General features: G+C 40.8%; 1 protein-coding gene across 1 annotated transcript in view; it reads right to left on the minus strand.

The window, feature by feature from the left end:
* Positions 1-1,771: 1,771 nt before the first annotated feature.
* ephb4a (eph receptor B4a) overlaps positions 1,772-23,928 on the minus strand; it is a 54,421-nt gene continuing 32,264 nt past the window's right edge. Inside the window, exons 3-17 of the mRNA XM_047379238.1 lie at positions 21,222-21,509; positions 19,297-19,687; positions 15,455-15,607; positions 11,308-11,643; positions 11,108-11,232; positions 8,949-9,114; positions 8,558-8,657; positions 7,247-7,311; positions 6,976-7,089; positions 6,348-6,595; positions 6,037-6,252; positions 5,787-5,936; positions 5,366-5,559; positions 3,117-3,275; positions 1,772-2,961 (exon numbers count right to left, since the gene is read on the minus strand). Coding sequence (XP_047235194.1) covers positions 2,853-2,961; positions 3,117-3,275; positions 5,366-5,559; positions 5,787-5,936; positions 6,037-6,252; positions 6,348-6,595; positions 6,976-7,089; positions 7,247-7,311; positions 8,558-8,657; positions 8,949-9,114; positions 11,108-11,232; positions 11,308-11,643; positions 15,455-15,607; positions 19,297-19,687; positions 21,222-21,509 — 2,814 coding nt within the window. The 3' untranslated portion in view covers positions 1,772-2,852. The remainder of the gene's footprint in view (positions 2,962-3,116; positions 3,276-5,365; positions 5,560-5,786; positions 5,937-6,036; positions 6,253-6,347; positions 6,596-6,975; positions 7,090-7,246; positions 7,312-8,557; positions 8,658-8,948; positions 9,115-11,107; positions 11,233-11,307; positions 11,644-15,454; positions 15,608-19,296; positions 19,688-21,221; positions 21,510-23,928) is intronic.

The following is a 23,928-nucleotide window of genomic DNA, read 5'->3' on the forward strand; positions in this document are numbered from 1 at the left end:
AACCCCATAGAGAATCTGTGGGATATTGTGAAGAGAACGTTGAGAGACTCAAGACCCAACACTCTGGATGAGCTAAAGGCCGCTATCGAAGCATCCTGGGCCTCCATAAGACCTCAGCAGTGCCACAGGCTGATTGCCTCCATGCCACGCCGCATTGAAGCAGTCATTTCTGCAAAAGGATTTCCGACCAAGTATTGAGTGCATAACTGTACATGATTATTTGAAGGTTGACGTTTTTTGTATTAAAAACACTTTTCTTTTATTGGTCGGATGAAATATGCTAATTTTATGAGATAGGAATTTTGGGTTTTCATGAGCTGTATGCCAAAATCATCCGTATTAAGACAATAAAAGACCTGAAATATTTCAGTTAGTGTGCAATGAATCTAAAATATATGAATGTTAAATTTTCATCATGACATTATGGAAAATAATGAACTTTATCACAATATGCTAATATTTTGAGAAGGACCTGTATATATATATATATATTTCTTTTTTTGCCAAAAATAGTGTCTCAAATTAGATGCTTAAAGCATATCTGAGAAAAACAAAAAAAGTTAAGTTTCCTCAACCTTGTTTTTTGTTGCATACCCAACTCTTCTCTTTGCATAGGGTAAATTATTCACGACCTAAATGTCAAAAGGGTTAGCAAATCCCTTCAAGAGCTGCTGCTAAAGAAGGCAGGGAGGGGTTGGGGGATTAAAACAGAGCTGTTAGCATTCCTCCTGCTAACATTGTTCAAATTCCAAGTGGAAACCAAAGCTGACAAGCTAGCAGCTAGCCTGCTAGCTGTTCACAGCAACCAAAGTATTTCTGGCAGTATCCCTGGAGCAATTGTGATAAAATGCTGATGGTCATAACACCAGAACCTAAAATAGTCACTAAAATTAAATTAAAATACATGTATTGCTTTAAGCGAACAAATCTTCAAGGTAGCAGCTGTTTACACAGGGTCCTGCACATTTTTCATTTAAAAGCTTTTCCAGGCTTAACGTCCTAGAACTGAAAGTTCTTTACATTCATTATGAATTTCACCATGAATTTATGGCATTTATTTCTTTACATATGGAACCTGAAAAGATCAGAAACCAAGAGAAGGCTGTAAGGGTACAAGGAAGCAAAGGAATGGAGGAAAAATAAGGACATGGGGGTGGGGATAAGGAAGGACAGAAGCATAGACGTAATAAAAAAGAAAACAAAATAGGTAGGAAAGGAAGGAAGGAAGGACAAATGAAGGACAGAAAGAAGGAAAAGAGTTGGGAAGGAAAGAAAATGAGGGACAGAAGGGCACAATACAGAGAAAAGAAGAAAGAAATTTAGGCTAGTAAAAACAAGAACATGGTGAAGGATTGAAAGACCGAAAGAAAGTAAGAATGGAATGTAGGAAGTTGACAAAGGAAAGACAGAAATATTTTCCATACTTAATAGGGTCCACCTCCCCCACCACAAAGCTTTTACAAGCATCCCGGAGAATATCAAAATCAAATTTCACACATTTCTAGACTGCATAAGAAGTCTGACTGTAGTTTGCCATGTACAAACTAGCTGTGTTGTTTGAAGAGCAACACAAATATTTTACCAACAATGGAAGATAGAGAAAACTATACCTAAACATGAGGGAAATTAAATTCCAAATAAAAAGCAAAACAGCGATGTTAGCGATTTACACAGAAACTTAATGCTGCTACCATTTGTTCACCGCTAGCTATGACTTATTTTGAAGTAAAAAATTATAATTTAAGGTACAAAAAAAACAAGACAGACTGAATCCCACAGGAAAGATATTTGCTTTATAAAACAGTCATTTAAGACCACATACAGACATATAAATGGCACTGGAAGATGGAGAATACAGAATAAGAGTATTAAAAATGTACATTATCACTAATATCGATTAAAAACCTGTTTTGAGGCCAAATAACATGAACAACCAATTCTACAGTGTTCTCTGGTCTCTGAGTCCACCTGGTCCTTGTTCTGGCTGATTAGAACAAAAATGAGCTGCCAGCAGAAAACATCCAACAGAAACACAGCCCAGGAGAAACGCATCAAATCACACAAGATTACAAATCACTCTGAAATGACAAAAGTGCTGAAATGTCTCCTCTGTGCCTCATTTTTCCTCTTGTATTTTTTTAGCTGGCGAAGGGGAAGCCAGACAGAGGAGGATGAGGCGTCTGATTACGGGCATCTACTGCGTCCCTCGAAGTCTGTATTACACATCACACCTGAGTAAGGACGAGGTCATCTTGAAATATAATGGAAGCAAACTAGTCCCGTAGTTCAAATGTGCACTGCTGACATGGAAGGTGATCCAGAAGGATTAGTAAAAGACAGCCAGAATCAAAACAGTTCTCATTCCCAATTATAGTAAAACCGGAAAACAAAGATAAGTCTTAGATTAGCATTTATTTTCTGTCTCCTTTGGTTAAAAGTCAAAGTGACATTTTTTATGGACAACATATAAGTAAACGATGCTTTGAGAATGAAACTTTAGAAACTATGTAAACACTGGTTTGTCGCTAATCATGGTTTGGCAGATGTACTGGGTTCTACACTTGCTAAATGCAAAAATAGTGACTGCAAACTTTAAAAAATCGACAGAAAGTCTGGATGACTTTACCACCTGGTTTCTCCAGGTGACTGGTTCAAGTCTCAGCAGTCATCCTTATCTGCTGTTTTTTTCCCCCTCTCTTTTTTTGTTCTTTTCCCTGGTCGTGAATTCAATCTCCCTCCTTCCTCAGAGTCCGTGTTCAAAGTGGGTCACACAAAAGGATCCAGAGTGCTCTAGAACACGGCGGGACACCTGTGTGCTGTCTTTATGTCCAAGATGAAGAAGGGTAGAGCAGCTAGAATGTCACAGTTGCTGTGCTCTTGTTTTGCAAGGTCATTGTCTGAATGCTGGAGAGGATTTTCCTCTGATGTCCAGCTAATGTCACTCCCATGTGCAACAGATCCCTGAAAACAACAACAAAAACATAAATTACTGAGAAAAATGAGGATGGTAAAGGCGCTGTCACCTAAAGTCATTCAAACAATATTTTTAGCCAAACTAAATTTCAAACAAGCTTCAACGTGTAGGGTCTAAAATTAGAGGTAAGTTGGAAACTAACTGTGCAGTGATTGAAGCCAGCTGATCTACAGAGTTGAAGCCCGCCTGCAGGAAGCTGTCCTCGTAGCGCTCCATCTTGATGGCCCTCAGCCAATCTCCGACTGAAGAGCACGGCGAGAGGGCTATAGGTGCACGCTGGTCCAGCAGGGGGTAGGACGGCCTGCGGGGGGGTTGGAGAGAGCAGACAAACAAAAGAATGACTTACATTCACTGTCACCAAAACAGCAGTGAGGAGCTTTCACGCGTCCTGCAGCAACATTCGGTTGACGAGCAGAGGTATAATCTCAGCCGGAGTGACTGACGGGTACAAACAATGGGATTTGTCAGGGGTGGAGTGTCTTTAGCGGTATGTAACCAGCTGACAGGCAGAATGCGAAGGAAGGGAAATGGGCACAGTAAGTGGCTGACAGTTCACAGCAGGACTCTGAGGTGGTATCTCAACAGTGGGCAGTGGGAGGGTAATGTCTCTCCTGTTACTGCCAGGACTTTGAAATGACCCCAGAAAGAGACATTGCAGCCTTTTCAATCAGGGAACACATACTGCTGACTTTATCTGTGTGTTACCACGACAGTCTGTCAATCAGAAACAGATCAGCCCGCCTTTCTGATCTTGTCATTAAGACGTACGTACTGTGACAGTTTTAAAATATCCCTAATTTTAGTGTATTTTGCATCTGACAAGAGTGAATTTCATGCAATCTTTTATAAAAATCTTTTAAAGTCCCTTTTTGGACCTTGTGTGCTTTACTTTTACTCATTTTCAGACCAGTGATTGTACCTGATCATGACCAGATATAGGAAACAATTAAATCAAGACCTAACACAAGATCTGAGAGATGAAACATCTTTTTTTTAATCTTTTTATTACTTATTTAGATTCATCTTGTAGGTGTGAGAATAAAAGTTTGTCTGATTGTGTTAAATTACTGATTTTACACAATTTCAACAAACAAATGGAAAAGTGTTTCCCTGTGACAGTCTGCTAGTCTCAAAGTGCATGAAGATTCAATTTAAAATTAATTGTTTGTTGAGTCATGTTTCTGCAGACCCAACGCTAGTCCATCCTTTGAATTTAGGAGCTTTTTTATGCCTTAATGATTCACTGGTCAGAGTTGAACAAGCTAGTTCTAGGTTGAAAATAAGCAAACAGCAGCTAAAAGTTAAAGAAACATTCAAAAAACAAATTCCAGAAACTTGGAAGAAACCCTTAAAGATAACAAGAATGTCTGAAAAACAAACACGATTAAGAGAAAAGGTCACTAGAAGCAAAATATAAAAAGACCAGCACCATCCAAAACCATTTCACATTGCTGGTTTAGCTCTTCCCTTCTAATTAAAGGCACATTACAGAGAACCAACATGGATCAACATTGTTCCATCAAAGCTTGTGTAATTTTTGAAGCAGGTTTAATAATTTAACCTATGAAACAAGTATTTTAAAGGTTTCTTTTGAAGACCCAACACAATCTCTTTTTCATGACTAGTTTTGTTCCATTAGAGATTTCGAACCTTCTCTGGGTAAAAGCCAGACTTATATTTTGAAGACCTGTGAGCTTTATTTGAAAGGGCCATTTTCACTAGTAACGCGGAATCTTCTAATGCAATAATATAGTTAATAAAAATAGATCCCATTGTTCTGTGCTGTATCTGGAAAACTATCTGAACTTTATTGGGATGCCTAATCATACACTTTCAATTAGTGAAAATCTACTTTTGCAACAATGTTACCAATGAAATATTAAAACTTATAGGCCAACATAATCCCTTGTTTAGTGTTTGTTTTCCATGAGTAAAGTTGAAAACTCCTCTTGAAACACTGTAGGCTTTTATTTTGAAGTGTTTCTTGAAACATATTTTTGATCTTTATTTTGAAAGACCAACAGAATCTCTTCTATAGCAAAGAAGGACTTGAGCTTTATGCAGAGGACTAATGACAAACAGAACATTGGTACAGTTCCAGTTTTGTGAAGTCCAGAAAGATGCCTTCACCTTTTTGTTGGACACAATTATATTTTGGTTTCATGGACAGGAAAGAGGTTGCTGCTTGACCAGAACTGAGGCCAGAATAGTAAAGGGAGCATTCAGCATAGTTTTCTGCTAACCATCTGGATAAGCCACAGCGAAAAACAATGAGTCACCATTACATCTACAAAAAGAAAGACTGGGATCATTGGGACAATGGAGGAGCCATAACAATCTACATGTGTTAAAACTGCAATGTTTTCTGAAGATGTGTGTTTTTCCTCTTACCCGCCTGCTTCTTGAGCAACTATTTTCAGCGAGGCAGGGTTGCGGATGAGTTTATCCAGAGCACTGACGAGGTCCGCGAAACGAGGACGCGCCGACCGGTCCTTCTGCCAGCAGTCCAGCATCAGCTGGTGCAGGTGGGTGGGGCAGTCGGGCGGCGGGGGCAGCCGGTAGTCCTGCTCTATGGCGTTGATTACCTGACAATGGGAGACAAACGGCTGCTGTTTAAACAATGTGTTTCAACTAAATGATGTTTAGATCCATTTGGAGTTGCAAAGTGAGGGTGCAAACACAGTGTAAATAATTAGCAATCTGATGATTAGAATTCAGGTTTTAACCCCGAGGTAACGATGTAAATAATTCAAACAAATTCTGAAACTGATTATTAAAACGGGCTCGATGTGGATTTCTTGCTTAAACTCACATCCTGGTTGCTCATGTCCCAGTAGGGTCTCTCGCCAAAAGACATGACCTCCCACATAACAATGCCGTAGCTCCACACGTCGGAGGCGGAGGTAAACTTTCTGAAGGCTATTGCCTCAGGTGCTGTCCAGCGGATAGGGATCTTGCCTCCCTGCATTAAAAAAAGCAAACAATTAGCTGTACGTACACCCAGACTTCCCCACCAACAGAACTGTGAGTAATGAGTAAATTAGACCTGGCTGCTGCCTCACCAGAGAGCTCGTGTAAGTCGGGTCGGAGGAGTTCTCCTGTAGGAAGCGTGACAAGCCAAAGTCAGACACCTTGCACACCAGGTTGCTGTTGATCAGGATGTTGCGGGCAGCCAGGTCTCTGTGGACGTAGCTCATCTCTGCCAGGTACTTCATGCCGGAGGCGATGCCGCGCAGCATCCCCACCAGCTGGATAGGAGTGAACTGGCTGTCGTTCAGCTGCGGGGGAGGAGAGAGACAGTTTAGATGAGACGCTGTGTGCCTCAGTTTGGGAGATAGTGACAGTTCCTTTCAGTGCATGTTGTCAAACTGACCCGCAGGAAGGAGTCTAGCGCTCCGTTCTCCATGAACTCTGTGAGGATCATGACTGGACAGCTGGCTGTTATGATGCCCTCAAGGTGGATGATATTGGGATGCTGGAACTGACCCATGATGGAGGCCTCAGACAGGAAGTCCCTCCTCTGCTTATCGGTGTAGCCTCCTTTCAGGGTCTTTATAGCCACATAGTTTTCTTTTTTCCCTGGGATTTTCAGCCGTCCTCGACACACCTCTCCAAACTCGCCTACAGCGCACACACAGACACATAAATGCACATTAGAGCTGCTGTGTTCCACATTATGAGCATAAGCGCTTTATCTAGCCAATGTAAAGTTTGCTTGCAGCAAGTGGTGCCCTTTTGTTAAAATGAGGGCCAATAATGTTGGACACATATTTATCAGTTAATTGCTTTATTGGTGCAACTATATTGAATTTGGCCTTAAAAAAAAAGCCCAGACAATGTCTATAAATCTATTTAAAAGACTTAATTGGATATAGACTAATAACATTGTTTTTAAAGAGAACAATCAGGCACAAAAAACCCACAAACCAAATGAATTCACAGAAAAGTAACCAGGTTTAAACATTTAGCAATAGTGAAAAAAAGCTACGAGTGGAGTGTACCGGCACCGATAACCTCCTCTATCTTGACAAAGGAAACATCTATTTCCTTGGCAAATTCTCGCACCGCCTCATTAGGGTCCTCATAGGTGAAAGGGTCGATGTAAACCTTGACCCCTGCAAGAGAAGGACAAACAGAGTCGTGGGAAAGGAAAGAAATGTTAGAGAACTGTGAGCAGCAAAGAACCACCCCTGTATCATTAGGAATGGTTTCTCTGACATAAACAGGTTATAAATCAGTGGAGGTTCATCGTGCATGCCCTTGATGGGTTACCTTGGCTAATGAGGTACTGGCTGTTTTTGTCACTTAGCTCAGGATCTTTAACTCGGCAGTGTCGGCTGCAGCGGGAAACAAAAGGGTGTAAATGCAACAAGATTAGGGCACAGGTTGTTTTCCCAAGAATTATTAGCTATTAGCATTCTTTGACAAGAATTTGAAATACTTTGTCAGCTTAATAATGTAACTATCTGGTTTATTTATTGGACAGAAGGATGGCTCAATTAAATTTTGTTGAAGGATTATTTCCAGCAACAGTACCTTATAAAAGTATTCATACCCTTTCTCACACTTTGTCGTGTTTTGTTACAACCGCGAATCTACTTCTATTTAACAATTATGTGCTACTTTAGTTTGGTCTAACATGTAAGATCTTGATAAAATACACTGAAGTTCATGATGTGTGAGTTCTTCAACAAAGCAGTATAGAAAACAGGTAAAATGGCTCCTTTAGAAATACGCCTTTAATTTCGTTTTGTGTATCTTTTGACAGAAAACTGTCCAGTTTGAAAAGACCTCTCCCTGGCCTCAACAATCCTCGGAAAACATAAAGGCACAATACAAGATGACTTGTTGTGAAGGGCAACATCCGAGCCGAGCCCTACGGTCCTGCTCTTTGACACAAGCGGCTCCATTAGGATTCCGCTGGCGCGGACTCATCCCTACAAGACTGTAACAAGCCTGTGGCTTCTGGATCACCGCCCTCCACCGTTCCTCTCCCTCTTCCACTTCATAGGCCTAAAATAGCAGTAAAGCACCACCCTCAGTTTGTGGCAGATCTGGGCCTCAGTAGCTGGTTCGTGTGTGTGTGTGAATGTGCCACAAGGTCATAGCTATTGTTCTCCTGTCCTGTGGAAACAGGGCTGGGACGCCAGCATCCTGTCTTTCCCTGCCCTCTACCTCTATCGTCATCTCCCGCTTAACCAGATCTATGCACTTTCTCTCCTGCTCTCCCCTGTGAGGGCATCCAGCACTATTTACTCAAACAATGAAGCCTCAGGAAAACGTTCTAATGAGCAGGATAGCTTTTAGCTGCGTAAGCGAAAGAAATCACAAACGCTGCTTTGTGTCTGAACCGTTTCAGACGTAGAAAAACAAAAGTGAGGACAGCACAGAGCAAATCTTTCGTTGATAAGATACAAAAGGTGTAAACAAAAGAACAAAGTGGTGCGAAACTGTAAAATGGGGGGTCATGGTTGTTTTAAATCTTCGATTTCCCTTCTTTTCTTTCACATTTCCTGTTGTTTTGGCAGCTTTTTTTCCCCATGCAAATCCATCTTCTTCTCAGCCTCTTTTCCTTTTTCTCACCGTAGGCAGAAGACGGCTAAGACGACAAAACTGACAAGCAGCACTATCCCGACAGCAATAAGGATGCCAGGCACCAAGAACTGGGAGGCAGAGTCATATCCTGAAAGTGGAAAAAAAGAGAAAGAAGAAAGAAAAAGAGACATTACTGAGGAAGTTAAAGTTTTATGGGTGCAGAAGTTAAACTGCAGAGTTTACACTGGTGTAGCAATTGGGACATTACAACAATCTGTATTAACAGGCTGGATACAAGAACACTATCTCACAGACAATGAGGGCATAATAAAAAACACCACAAAGGGATTGAGAATGCTGATAAGAAAAAAACAATCCTAGTGGAAATGAATAAAAGAGGAGTGAGACTTTTTTGCAAGAGCAAACAAGAACATTTTACCATCGGGCAGGGTGCGGAAGATGACTGCACGACTGAAGCTGCCATAACCAGCCTGGGTGCGCGCCCGAACCTGCACTTCATACTGAGTGGCTCTGCGGAGGTCTGTCAGCACAGCCTGGTTTCTGCTCGTCTCTGTGTACGAGCATGGATTTTCACTGCGCCTCTCCTGCCAAAGAAAACTGAAGTCAGCTGGACGAGAACGGAGCATAAATATGGAGTAAAGCATGAGAAAAAAATACTAGGTCAACCCAAGAAGCTAAAAAGTAATCTGTTGGCATCTTAATATGTTTAATCAACCTGACCTGAAGTAAACCTGGATTTTCTTACTATCCAATGACAGTACATTTAAATAGTCTTAGATATGTTGAGGTTTTACATTGTTTACAATAATAAAGTTGATCGTACCATTCCTTTATCTCAGCTGCAGTTCTCTCCAGGCACCACTGGCACTGAATGGTTTCAGTCCTGTTTGTCAACGAGGAACTGCTTCATTCATCTAGACCGTATGCTTTATCAGCTGTGGGGGCCCTGGGTTCAATTTCTCTAAGGTTTTGAGGACTGTAGGGGGGCATTAAGGGAAGATTAGCAGAGGCACTCCCTTCTTAACCGAGGAGAGCCTCTGGGATTTGGTTTAGACCCCACATTGTTTGCATTGTATTTGCTATCCCTGGCATCAATAATCAGAAAACACCTCCCATTGCTTCACTGATGATCTGCTGGCCCATTCAGTTCAATCTCTACTAGGGTTGAACAATATTAGGATACCATTAAATACACTTGTTGAATATTGTAATGATGATATTGATTTATTTTCCACCATCAAGCCTTATTTAATGTATACCTTCGCTTAGCAGTTGATATGAGAGAATATGACCACAACAAACGTCCTGTTGCCATGTATACCTTCATTTGAGGCCTAGTTGACGCCTGTAGTTCCTACAGTAGATGTAGCTGCAGATAAAATCTGCCTGTAATCAATAACTGGTCGTAGAAGAAGAGTCTAAAGATGAAGTGCATTCCTCATAAGTGTAATTTTGTGCCATTTTTACAAGTCTATCAAACATTTAGCAATAATCACTCTGTGTTTATACTGAACAGTGCCTAGACTTGTAAAAATGGGTGGCTTTCAGACTCTACCTAGCTGCTCTTCCTGTTTGGAGAACGCCATTCAAAATGCGCGCATAAACAGTCACAAACATGGGAATATGCGAAGTGGCCTGCCACGTCCTCCAAAAACAGCCCGTGTTAGTGCGCTTCTGGCAAGAATCGCTGTGGTTTCCTTGAGCTTTAGCATCTTCATCACCAGGATCAATGTCTGGTATAGACTCAAAAGACAATTTAGACCCATCTAAGTGGCCAAATATATTGTTGGACAGCATATTTTTAATATCTACAAAATATTGCATCTATGCATTCTTTTGCTACTGTAATTTTGCACACAATGATGACATGTGGATATTCAACAGTCCTGCAAGCCTATGACAGCAGTGCATTTGGCATCTAAAAGCCAGAAAATTAGCTTTCATTCTTTATATAGATTATAAAACACTCAAATGAGCATGCAAGCTTTCAAAAATTCAGCCATCTTAGCCTAGCTAAACGGATGGACCACATTGCAGTTTTAGATATCTTGCATTGGCATCTGGTCTATTTTAGATTATCTGTGAAATGTTATTTTTGTCTTTTAGGGTGTCTTCATTGACTGGGATAACAGATCTTTTAACCACTTCCTTTAATCATACTCGTATCAGAAATATGAGATTAAGAAATCAGCTGCGTCTAGACTAATCGTTGCAGCGGACAGGGTCTTTTTGGTCGCAGCCCCGAAGTTCTGGATCTTGAGCGAAATCTATCCAGGAAAAAAACTACTTTAAACATATCCCTTCAGATGAGTCTTTTGCTCTAAATGAGTATGATACACTGGCTTTTAGCTGACTTATTAATTGTATTTCTTGTTTTTGAACACATTTTTCTAATGTGCAGCATAAATAAATGAATGAATAAATAAAAAAATTTCTTTGACACACTCCTGGTAAATCTTATTATGATTCAGCAGATTGAGAACCAGAATATTTTTCTTAAAAAAGCTGGAGAACTGTCTAACCCTGAGCGAACTAAATAAATAACTGAATGGTCAGTGGCTGGTTAAGGGGTGTTACCTTCTCACAGTAGCGCAGCTGATACATCAGCACGTTGTAGTGTGGCTGATCTGGGACCGACCACTGCAGAGTCAGGCTGCTCTCAGTGGAGTCACTCTTCCGAATCGCAGAAACTAGCGATGGTACTACACAGATGGCAGCAGGATTACAAAAACTGAACGAAATCCAGATTTTTTAAAGCCTTTGCTTTTGTCTCTCACCTTCATGGCTGGTGGTGATATTGATGCTTTCGCCAGCCGGCTCCTTGGTGCTAAGTGGTGACACACCGTTGAGCGCCTGGACGGTGAAGGTGTAGGTGGTGTGAGGCAAGAGGCCCCACACCTCCACCCTGCGACCCTGCAGGCCTTCCTGCGCCGGACGGTAGGTGACGCTGTCTCCGCAGGGGAGACACGTTTCCTTGGGTGACCTGCATACAAAGCACTTGATGGAGTAGCTGAGGTCTTCTCTGTGGCCTCTGTCCAGAGGCTCATTCCACTCCAGCATTAGTGTGGTGTCATTGATATGGGGGATGACACTACGGGGAGCCGAGGGAGGTTCTAGAGAGACAAAAATACACAGAAAATTACATTATGCAAATTGGACTAATTGTCAGATACAAGGATGGACTTTTATCCGTTTCTAAAGCTGGAGTTGCATGTTTACTACACTGACAAAAAATGGCCAATTTATTCCTTTTTGGCTGCAATATTTCTAATCAGTGTTTTTCATGTTTCAACCATAGACTTCAGTTCATGTTATTGGGAATGTATGTGATGGACTAACAGGAAGGTTTGCATTATTGTGAAGTGGAATCAAATGTTTTTTCACAACTTTACAAGTAAAAATCTGCATAATGTGGCCTGCATTTAAGTCATTTTTTTCTCTACCAGCTTTGAATATCTACATACTGCAATCTTTCTTTGCAATGTTGCTAAAATGCAGTCAGATTGGATGGAGTGTGTATGTGAACGTCTTTTTTCAAGGCTTGCCCCAGATTCTCAGTTGGTTTTCAGTCTGGACTTTGACTGGGCCATTACAGCACATGAATATACGTTAATCTTCACCATTCAATTGTAGCTCTGGAGGTGTGTTTAGGATCATTCTCCTGCTGGAAGCAGAACCTTCAACCCAGTCTTAGGTCTGTTGCAGTCTCTAACAGATTTACTTTCAGAATTACCCCGAGCTTCTTCTTAACTGTTTTACTGATTAATGCTGACCTTGCCTGACCTGTCACAGTTTAGGTTGGTGTCCAAGTCTTGGTAGGGTTTCTATTTCAACAACAGGGCTCTGTGAGATGTTAAGGTCTTGAAATATTGTAGTTCTCCATAATTTTCTCACTGATTTGTATGCAGAGTTTCTTGATCTTCATGATGCTGTTTGTTCACTAATGTTCTCTAACAAACCTCTGAGACCTTCACAGAACAGCTGGATTTATACACACAAGTGGACTCTGAAGCAATTGGCTGCACTGCATTTTATTTAGCGGTGTAAGAGTAAAGGAAATGAATACAAATGAACACCACACTTTTCAGATATTATATAATAACTTTGAAAGGCATGTATTGTTTTCCTTCCACTTCATATTTATGCATGACTTCGTGTTGGCATATCCTATTAAATTCTAATAAATGTAGGGAATTTTTGGTTGTTTTGTCACAAAATGTGAAACATTTTTTAAGGATATGAATACTCTTGAAAAGACACTATACAACATAAAAGAAAAATGAAAGATTCTGACTTTTTGTTTCGTTCTCAATAGTTACTCTCTGAATATTTCACTGTTTTACAAAAAGGTCAAAATACTATTTAACTTTCAGGTGCCACTCAATGCCAACCAAAACAACAGGAGTGCATTCATATTCTCTGCTCACATCTTCTTCACGACCCACACGGACCACTTGTTTACATTTTTGCATTAAAAACGTCTAACATTTTCATTTAGTCACGAAGCAGAACAATGCTCTTGCAGTGGCTTTGCATCACAGCAGGAGCAAGTTTTGCAGAACTCGACTGGTGCAATTAGGTTCATCCAAAGACGATAATGATCGCCGTCTGAAAATTGTAAGGAGACAGCTATCGCCTCAAGCTAAGCATAACTAAACAGAGACACCACTCAGGCTCTGTGAATCGGTATCACTTCCTGCCAAAGAGACAGAGCTTTGTCACCGAGTCTGCGGGTGATTTCAGCGCTAATAGTGTTCTTCATTAAAAACCAAAATGGGACAACATCTCACCCAATGAGGGACTGTAAGAACTTGGAACTCAACAATTGGGAATGTTTTTTAAGAGACACATTTCTCTATTCAGCAATCACCTTACTGAAAGACAGTAATACAAAACACTTGCTGTTAAAAGCATTTGCTCCCTTACAGATTACTTCATATTAGACTAAGCTAATCTGACTATATAAAATAGGCACGTTTTAAGACATGATTTCATTTATTAAGGAAATAAAACTGTCAAAACAAAATTGGCACAATGAGGAAAAAGTAATCAATTAACCTCATTTATATAAGCTAAACCCAGGTCTGATTACTACCAAAGCTGAAGAATAAATGATTCAATAAATTAGAACCTGTCTTAAAACATGAAGTGGCCAAATGATCTTAAAAACCAATACATCAGACCCTAATCTAAAGAAACTCTGCAACAGTCAAGTAACAAAACCACAGAATGACTATCAGCCTGGAATGGGTTAAAAATCCTTTTCTAAGGGGTTTGGGACTGCAGTGGACCACAGTGAAAGCTATTATCCACAAACAGAGAAAACATGGAACAGGCAGGAACACAAAAATTACTCCAAGAGTGCATCTACTATTCATCCAGGAGAAATACAGTACAGCTTCTAAAGCCCTGAAGAACTCACTTACCTTACCTACAGTAGGGTAAGGGTTAAAGACAAAGATGGCATCCAAAACAGAGTTCCATGGTAAAAACCACTAGTGACCAAAAATGACACAAAGACACATGTCATATTTGCCAAACAAAATCTTAAAGATCCCCCAAAAAATATTCTGTGGACTAATGAGACAGAAGTGAACCCTTTGGGAAGTGTGTCCTGTTACATTTAGTAGTAAAACTATTATAATTTTAGTATAATAATACCATACTGACAGCGATGGTGGTGTGATGTTAGCACCGCTTTGCTGCTACAGGACCTGAACTACTTGCTGTATTAGTTGGGTCCATGGATACTACAGTTTAGCATTAAATCGCAACCTTAAGCTCTAGTGATGCAGCAGGGAAATGATCCATGCTACACCAGCAAGCCCACCTCTAAATGGCTCAAATAAAACAAAACCAAAACAAATGAAGGGCTTGGAGGGGCCTAGTCAATGTAGGGACTAAAATACAGAGGAGATGCTGTGACAGGACCTTAAACAGATCATTCCTGCTTGAAAAGCCTCTAATGGAGCTAAATTAAACAGTTCTACAGCGAAGAGCAGGCTAGTGCCAGTTATCACAAGCACAGGTTGACAGATGAGTTATTAAGGTTAGGGGGCAATTACTTTTTCACATAGCACTAGGTCGGGTTTTTTTTCACGTAGTAAATAAAATCGTCATTTGAAAAAATGCAATTTGTATTTGCTCAGGTTATCTTTGATATTAAAATCTGATGGTCTGAAGCACTTCAGTGTGACAAAAAAACTGAAAGAATGTGTGGGGTGCAAATACTTTTTCACAGCACTGTATTTTCAGGGGAAAAAAAATCTTTCAAGTACATATATGGCACGGCTGGCTGGAAATTTAGCATACAAATTAAAAATATGCAAAATAAAGATTTGCGCTGGCAATCAAGTGCAAAAAAGAAAATATATTATAAACAGCTAAATGAAATGATAAATAAGATAAAGCCTTTGTAATTAAAGTTATCGCTACTAGTATTAAAATTAGTGTGTAGCTATTTGGTCGGTATTTATATCACGCCTGCAGAAAAGAGAAGAAGTCATAAACCTGATGCTTATTTCTTTTCCACATCCTCTGTAGGGTCATCTCCAGACAGTGCACCTAATTACTAAATGCCTCCCATTCACACATCCAAAACGTGCCTGAATTGAAATTCCTGAATCCACACCGAGGTGTCAATTCAGACTTTCAGTACTGCACTTTAGTGAAAATAACCCTACCCCCAGCAGCTTGTGACAAAAGACATGCATCTCAAAGCCCGGCAGAGCCACAAAGGACACAAAGAAGCTTAAGGGAGGGCTGGATAAGAACACAAGAAAAAAGAAAAATAATACCAGAGGTGTCAAAAAACAAAGTGAAGACGAGCAGGACAAGTTAAACGACGAGAACAAGGGAGTACATGATGCGGTTGCTTGGCAGCAACATACCGCTTGGATTAATGACTGATTAATGTAGACTTACTGGAGCAAGAGCTTTCTGCAGGGTCGGCGTCTGCACGTAGGTACCCGGAGCGACACGCACACGCCGCCGCCCCTCTGCTGTAGGCCTGGCTGTATTCTGGACATTCTCTGCAGCGCCCCTCTGTGCCCGACTTGAACTGACCCACAGGACAGGCTGAAGATGACACAGTAGGAGATTAAATGAGAAGAGATTATAATTTTCCCCCAACCAACCTCAGACACGACTTTCATCATCAAAGTACATTATGCAAAATTGTCACACTCACCGTGTCCCCGACAAACCTCGGTCAAACTCAATTTGCAAACACATCCGTTATTTTTTTTTCCCCACTGTACTCATGGTGGCAGATGGTTTCAGATTGATAGACAATTGTGTAATGAGAGTCATAAATTGAGACAATCACCGTAATGAGGCTGATGCTAATAGTCAATTTAGTGCAAATAACCTGTCTGTCACTGACATCTGCCTATCATTGGGTTTACCTTGGCTGTATCTGAATAATGATAAAACATATTTGAGAGTCCTTGTAGGAACAAAATACCTTTGTTTGCGGATTCACATACTGTTGATTCTGTTTTTTAAAATTCAAAAACCAATTCTGTGATACGGAAAATATTCAAAAAGAGAACTGAGCCTGAGCAATTCTATTGTGTCAACTCAAATAAACTGCACCTAAAATAAGAGGAGGAGGAGAGGCAACTCCCCCTGTTTTTATCTAAGTGTATTTCCTCAGCCCAGACAAACCCTAACTCCAAGGTTCCAGCACATTTTTTACTTCAAAATATCCCTTTTTTCCAGGTTTACAAGTCTAGATCTCTGTCTGTTTCTGTAACATTCAACCAATACACTTTCAGATTAAATGATAGCAGCTATTTCCAACGTGGTGAAGCTGTTAATATAGAAGTTGTAAAATCCAGCATGGACGGATGGATGCATGGATGAAGATAAATTTCATTGATAGTAAAATTAAAAGAGACGGACGGAGAGATGCCTGGATTTGAAAATGAATGGGTGGATGGACAAAATGATGGGCTCTATGAATGGATGGATAGAGGCATGAGAATGAAAAATGACATGGACAAGCTGATGGATGTATGGATAATGGATGGATATCAAATATGGATAATGGACAGGGGATGATGGATGGATGGATAAAATGAGGGATGATTGATGAACAGATAGACTCAGTGATGGATGGTGGATGAACAGGAATGATTGCTGAATACATGGACCAATGGACTGAAGGTCTTCTAGATGATACATAAATGGACAGACCGGCTGGACTGTTGGATGAACAGAGGGACAAATCAGCAGATGGATGGACTGGGAGATGGACAGACTGAGGGATCAATGGATGGATGGATGGATGGGGAGAAGGACAGACTGAGGGATCAATGGATGGATGGATGGATGGGGAGAAGGACAGACTGAGGGATCAATGGATGGATGGATGGACAGAGTGACAGATGGATGTGCATCCTTTGTATAAACCATCAATTGTGGCCCTAGATGTAGCACCTTACTTTTCGAGATCTATTTCATAAACCATGGGAAAAAAACTGAATATTTTAAACACTCTTTCCTTTTCTGTTCTTTTCAAAACCATGCAGGAAAATGATAATTATCAACAGTTGGTGCCAGAGTGTGGACCTCTGCCCCAGACAGCGTCACGTTCAGCAGACTAACTGAGCCTTGGCCAACATGTGAATGTGCAGCGAGCTGTCGCAACGCCGCCACATACAGTCACGAGTGTTTACGCTTGTTGCTCAGCGTGGCAGCTCAGGCCCAGAAGATTTAAAACAATAAACATTCACGGCAATTATGACATTGTTTCCAGTGAAAATCGAAGTGACTCTCAGGGTCGACAGGCCTCTGACTGACATTTTGCCGCAGGACCTTTCCCACATATGAGAAAAAAAATGTTATGTGTGCAAATGCGGCTGCTCAGAGATCCTGTATATAATGTGATTAATTAAAACTGCTCTAATAACAGTGTGCAGTGGCAGGTACTGAGGATTTTTTAAAACACACAGGCTGACTTTAACTACAGAACGTTGTTGCAAAAAGTTGTGTGAACGATTTAAGGTGACAGTATGTGGTTAGCTGAGAAAGCTGAAATGGCTGCTTAAAGGGTTTAATAATAACAATTTCAAGGATTGAAGTTTTACTATAAATATGTTAAAACAGTTTAAACCCATTGCCCGAATACACAAAATATGGACATAGCAGCAAATTAATAGGAATTATTCATTATGAAAACTAGATTTTTTTATATTGGGTTAGTAGAGTGTATTTTCTTGCTTCTGATGCATTTAGCTGAAATTAATTATACGGTTCACGTTATTTTTACTACATGAAAGAGGACAGATTTTATGCCATTTTGACGTATAAACCGGTGTTGTATTGCTAAAGGTGCAGCAGTAGGAAAAATGTATCTGGAATTCTTCATAATGAAACTAAAACTGCAATTTTATAAACTCTAAAAGATATTAAAACAGCTGAAGCATTTGGAAATATCTCAGTGCCTTGTGGCACGTTTAAAGTTTGAATGGTGGTTTTAGCTGAAAGTGGTGGAAAAGGGTCTAAAGAGCTCAGGATGTTTGAATGACCCAAAAGAGTCTCTTATTTATTTCTGTTATAGGTTATAAATATCAGAAGGCACAGCTTTCGTGTTGTGAAAGAGGTGAAAGGTTTTTAAATCTGCATGTTAAAATAGCACAAAGATTGCTGAATTAGTTAGAGGACATAACATTTATGGATGTTAAGCAGGTGGATTTCAATAGTGTGAGGATTTCCTATGTAGAATGTTGCGCTGTGAAACAGTGGAATAGCATTTAGGGGCACATAATGATCCAATGAAGTGGTATAAAAACACTGCTAAAGGGCTCACTTCCAAGACAAGGTTTAAAAACTCTACTCCTCTCTGCTCTAAAACGCTACTCGTACGTTCTAGACGTTGGATTTGAACCTGACTCTATATGTACAGTCTCAGGAACAGCAAAATGAATATAATTTCAAACCTAGGTGTCAATTTCATTTTGTGAAAATGACCTGCATATGAAGCAAATTAACTGTCCAATCTCTACATGAAGGCAATTTCCTTTTATGGCCTAGTGTGTATTTTTCCTCACAGCTTTCCTCTGTGACAGAATGCTGGAAATGGCACTTTGCTAGAAACATAATGTTAGAAGTTATTCCTTTTTTTTAATGAAATCATTATACCGCCCACAGAGATCAAACTAAATCTTGCTTTCACAAGCATACAGCTAAAGCCACACATTTTCTGGAGAAAATGTGTGGCTCATTCTTGTGTTTCTTTGTTGGTAGCGCTGAGCATTTGTCCGTGGTGGTGGGATGTGCTAGGCGTGCACGTTGGGAGTGTTTGTGCACGAGGCATGTTAATTGGACTCATTAGACGGAGGCTGCTGCACAGCTCCTCAGAGAATCGCTCTGCTTCTTCCTTCTTTTCTTGTGTGCTTTGCTTTGATGTTCTCAAACTGATACAATCTTTACCCGGAGCACCACCTTCCCGCATCGCCCCCCCCTTCAACTTCTCAGCTCCTCCTGAGCTCCTTCTATCTGAGCTGAACCCCGAGCTGCCGCAGCAGTAAGCCTTTGACTCGACTCTTCCTTTATAGAGATGAGTGAAGCTCCAGTTGACCTTTCCTACTGTCCCCACTGTGTCACTGCCGTCCTCCTGCCTCATTAACTTCCTCTGGCTCTCATTTCCTCCCAAATGCCTCAACCATCTATATGCCTCTACCCAAATCCAATTGTTTTCTTCTTTAGTCTGCCAGAATATGCGGGTGTAGATCATTCATGCTTTTAATCTGACATCTTACCTGCACAGCGGGTCTGCATCTCCACAGGTTCATATCCAGGTAGACAAGCACAGGAGGTTGTCGGCTGCCCTACCCACTGGCCGTCTTCACCACAGAAGAGCTTAGGGGGTCGAGGCCGGGGCCCCTGCAGGGCGGCGTGCTCCACACACGAACCCTGAGCCTCCTGCACTAAATAACGGGGGACTGTCTCAGGGAAAGAGGAGAGCGTGCTGATGAGCGGAGGACACTTTTTAAAGAACACCCTGACGGACAGCAGGGCCATGCAAGCGCCCTGAGACTGAAAGGCCAAGTAGAAGCCTCTCTTGGTTAGAGGGCCCAGCCTTAGGGTCTTCACATTAAATTTCCGCTCCCCACCCTTCCTCAGGAGAAAGTCTGCAGCCACGGTGTCCACCTAAAACAGGAAGAAGAAAAGGTATTATGTAACGGCCAGATTCCAGCACAGAGAGCGCAGTTAAAAACAAACCACTGGTTACTTTGCAAGTGTCAGTATGTTTAGTGGATTAAACAGACATCATAAATCATTTAGATGACTGAAGATTTTCCCCAAAACACCACAGAGATTCTAGAACGACTCACAGCCCTCCTGGCAACCTTTCAGTTGCACATGTTACAACACACTTTGAGGCTGAACCCGCAGACTCAAAGGCAATTAATTACAACTCATATGTCATCAGCTCTGTATTTCACACAAAGTAACCATTTTAGGTGCTGACACCAGATTTTGATGTGGTGTTGTAGGACTTGACAAAATCATAGTTTGACATTTCAATGCCGTAAAGCACTGCCCTCATAAACTATGAGAACCCCACTATACAAGTATTCACTGTGTTTCCCCATCACATTAAAATCCCACAGAAGTACATCGAAGTTTGTGAAGAATTGTAGAAATTTGAAATGTGAAATATACCTTGGAGAGAAGGAGAGATGGAAAAACAGCACTTGGGGTGATAACCTACTTTGCACCAGCAATAAAAGTGGTCAAGCACCTAAAGTACTGAATTATGTAACTAAATCAAGTTTTTCATGTCTTGAAACTTGTTTAAGCGCAGTAAAACAAATACAAGTAAGCCAAATGGGCGCTGAAACAAAAGAAATTTGTCTAAGAACACACATTCTTCTAAAAACAAATGGCAATCATTTATCATAAGTACGCTGCATACTGCTCAGTAGGATAACAGCTACAAAAACACAAAGAGATTTATAAATCATCGGCTGTACAGAGTTGGAAATATTTGCTCATAATTATTTAAAAGAGTAAAAACAAAACATAATTGTTTTTCATCTTTTTTGACTCTGTTAGGACAACAGCTAACATTACGTAAATGAGTCACTGAGTTTAAGTTAACGCCTCATTGCCTGGAAATCTGTATTTTGCCCACTGCCTTTAAGTTTATTATATTAAGCATCAAGTATAACTTGCAGTGAGACAGAAAAATGTTTTTGGTGCTCCAGTTCTGTTTGATGATAACAGTCATCTAAATGTAAAGTAGTGGGATTAATTTATTCTACATATTAATAGAACAGTACTATATGTTCTTCTGGTTTAATGAGATCCAAACTGCGAGACGGGCTAATAAATATCTCACATCTACAACTTTCGTAGTATTTTATGTGTGGCAGCCATGTTGGATACTGAGCTCATGACTGCTTGGAGACCTATGACTTTCCCTGTCAGAACTGTTCTTGTTGTATTTCTCACTGGGAACTGAGAAAATCCGACCTCTGAGTTTAAAGAGAATAAATGCATTTATCACCTCAGTCCAAAAATAACATGCATAGATCATCGAAGCTGGAAATGGTTTATTCTACAATGAACATTTTTTTAAACCTATTTGGAAATAAATAAAACATTGACATTGGTTGAGAAAATGATTTCCTATGCAGTTATGCACTGCAGTGTAAAACCATAGATCAGAGGCTTGTACCTTGGTGTAAGGGTTCTCCATCCAGGGCGGGTAGGTGGCCGTGGCCTCGTTGGAGTCTGCCTGGTAGTAGTAGAGGTTAAAAGTCTCTTTACAGCTGCGGTGGTGTGTGCTCCTGGACGAACACTCCATCATGGTGAAACGCAGCTCCACGTAAACCTGAGAGGCGCTTCGTCTCTGGATGAAGCCGCTGCGCAGCCACTGGCTGGACGAGCTTTCCATCTGGCAGATCTGAAAGGTCCTCACGCTGTTGTTTTCCTCATCCAAACCGCTCACTTCCTCCCACTGAGACTGAAGAGAAAAAAAGGCTGTCAAACAACACATAAAAAAAAAAAAATACATCTGACCCAGAAAACCTGTGGACAGGTTTAAAATCGCTACGGTGTTTACATAACTGGTCATAATGAAATCCACATTAATCCCAGGAGGGCTGCACGTATTCTCGGGCTCCTCTGTGCTACACCTGCCGAAGACCTGAGGGAAAAATCTGGCCTGCTGTGGATGTTGATGCAGCCTAAATTTGAAATTGGGTTGTTAACTCATTCCTCCCACTGAGCAGCAGCACAGCTAGTGGGAATCCAAGTCTCACTTGTCAAACAAGGCACACTGCTTCACGTAGCATCCAAGGCAGAGATCTCACCCTGCAAACACATTTATAGACTAAAACCCAATCACGAGTGTGTAACAGGCAAAACCTCTCCTCAGAAGTCTACATTTGTTCGTAATCCAGCCACGACAGAGAACCGCTTTAATGTTTGACTTCTGAGACAACAGTAAACATGTTCACCATCGCCGCGTTCCCAGGAGCACAAATCAAGAAAAAAATTAACATACTTGAGGCAAAATTTAGCAGATTTACTTGAACGCGAAGCTCAGAGATTCAGTTATGTAAATATGTAAATCTTTAAAAATCCATTTGCACATGATTTGTGGAGGGAGACAGGATGCTGGTCTGAATGAAAGGAAAGCACTCAGGTCTAAACCACTTAAAGGAAGAAATTCCCTTCAAAATCCAAAAATAAAATTAAAACACTGTAGCAGGAGACATTCAGTCATGTGAAACATTAGGACAACTATGAAAGCCTGTGTGTTTTTTATCGTATCTGGACATGGGGATCAGTTTAAAAATTACTTTAAGAAATAACATAACCAAATGATTTAAACTGAAGAAAAGGTCTTTTTACTTGGAGTGTATTTAAAGCAGCAATTTCTGGTGAGGGAAAAATTAGGACGGCCCCACAATTCCAACTTAATATGGCTAAAAATCACAAACACAGGAGCACATAATCAGACCCTTGTTACTCAGCATTTAGAAGGCAGTTTGGTGCATTTAAACCTCGACATTTAGTTTAGTTAGTGAGACTGAACACCACGTTTGGATTAAAGAACTGTCTGAGGCTTTCAGAAAGAAGACTAGATGTGTCTTTTAAGGGATTTGAAGAGGTATCAAAGAAACTGGAAATTACCCAACCCATTGTATGGAAAATAGTCTACAGGAGGACATGCAAAATACCCACCAACATACCCAGAAAATAACCAGCTGGAGGTGAAAGTGTCATGGTTTGAGGATGCTTTGCTACAGTAGGACCTGACCAGCTCACCATCAAAGAATTCCCCAAAGATTATTCTGTGTCAGAGGGTGTTTAAGGAAAATGTGAGACAATCTGGAAAAACATTTAAGCTGAAGCAGAACATGACTCTGCAACGTGACGATAACCCAAAATCCAGATCTTGGTCTGATTGAGATGCTGCGAGGAGACATGAAACAGGCTGAACATGCAAGAAACTCAAAATGTCACTGCTGAAAGGGAAGAGTGGAGCAAACCTTCCTCTGACTGACATAAGAGACTGGGAGGTGGCTACAAGAAGAGTCACACTGAAGTCATCTCCACCAAAGGGGGTAACATGCTTTATTTATTGAGTAAAACAAGGCCTGGGACAAATAAAACATAGAATTAGACATCAATGTATGAACATATCCTAATTAAGAACTTATTAATTGGAGTGTCCCTCATTTTTTCACATGACTAGCAAAGTTTCACACAGGCACAGTCAGTCATTTTCTACTGCTTATTCCATAGTGGGTCGCAGGGGAGCTGGTGCCTATCTCCAGCAGTCTATGGGCGAGAGGCAGGGTACACCCTGGACAGGTCACCAGTCCATCGCAGGGCAACACACAAACAACCATGCACACACTCATTCATACACCTAAGGGCAATTTAGAGTGACCAGTTAACCTAACAGGCATGTCTTTGGACTGTGGGAGGAAGCCGGAGTACCCGGTGAGAACCCACGCATGCACGGGGAGAACATGCAAACTCCATGCAGAAAGACCCCAGGCTGGGAATTGAACCCAGGACCTTCTTGCTGCAAGGCAACAGTGCTACCAACTGCGCCACCGTGCAGCACACAGGCACATTGTTCAGTTGTATTTTACAACAATACTTAAAAGAAGTTAAACTAGTTTTAAACAGATGCTATGATTAAAACCACTTTTTCTGTCAAGTCATTACATGGGAGACTCGCTTGAATCTAATCAAATTTCTTTAATATTACTTTTCTAAAGCAAACATTTTCTACAGACATTAATGTATTATTAAACTAAATAATGTATTGGAGCTTGCACACATATCTGCTATCTGAGTATCATCTTCCTTTAATACTAAAAATAAAGAACCATATGGTAACCGTTTGATGCCCACAGGTTTTG

The sequence above is a fragment of the Girardinichthys multiradiatus genome, chromosome 11 (genome assembly GCF_021462225.1).
Source record: "Girardinichthys multiradiatus isolate DD_20200921_A chromosome 11, DD_fGirMul_XY1, whole genome shotgun sequence".
Lineage (NCBI taxonomy): Eukaryota > Metazoa > Chordata > Actinopteri > Cyprinodontiformes > Goodeidae > Girardinichthys > Girardinichthys multiradiatus.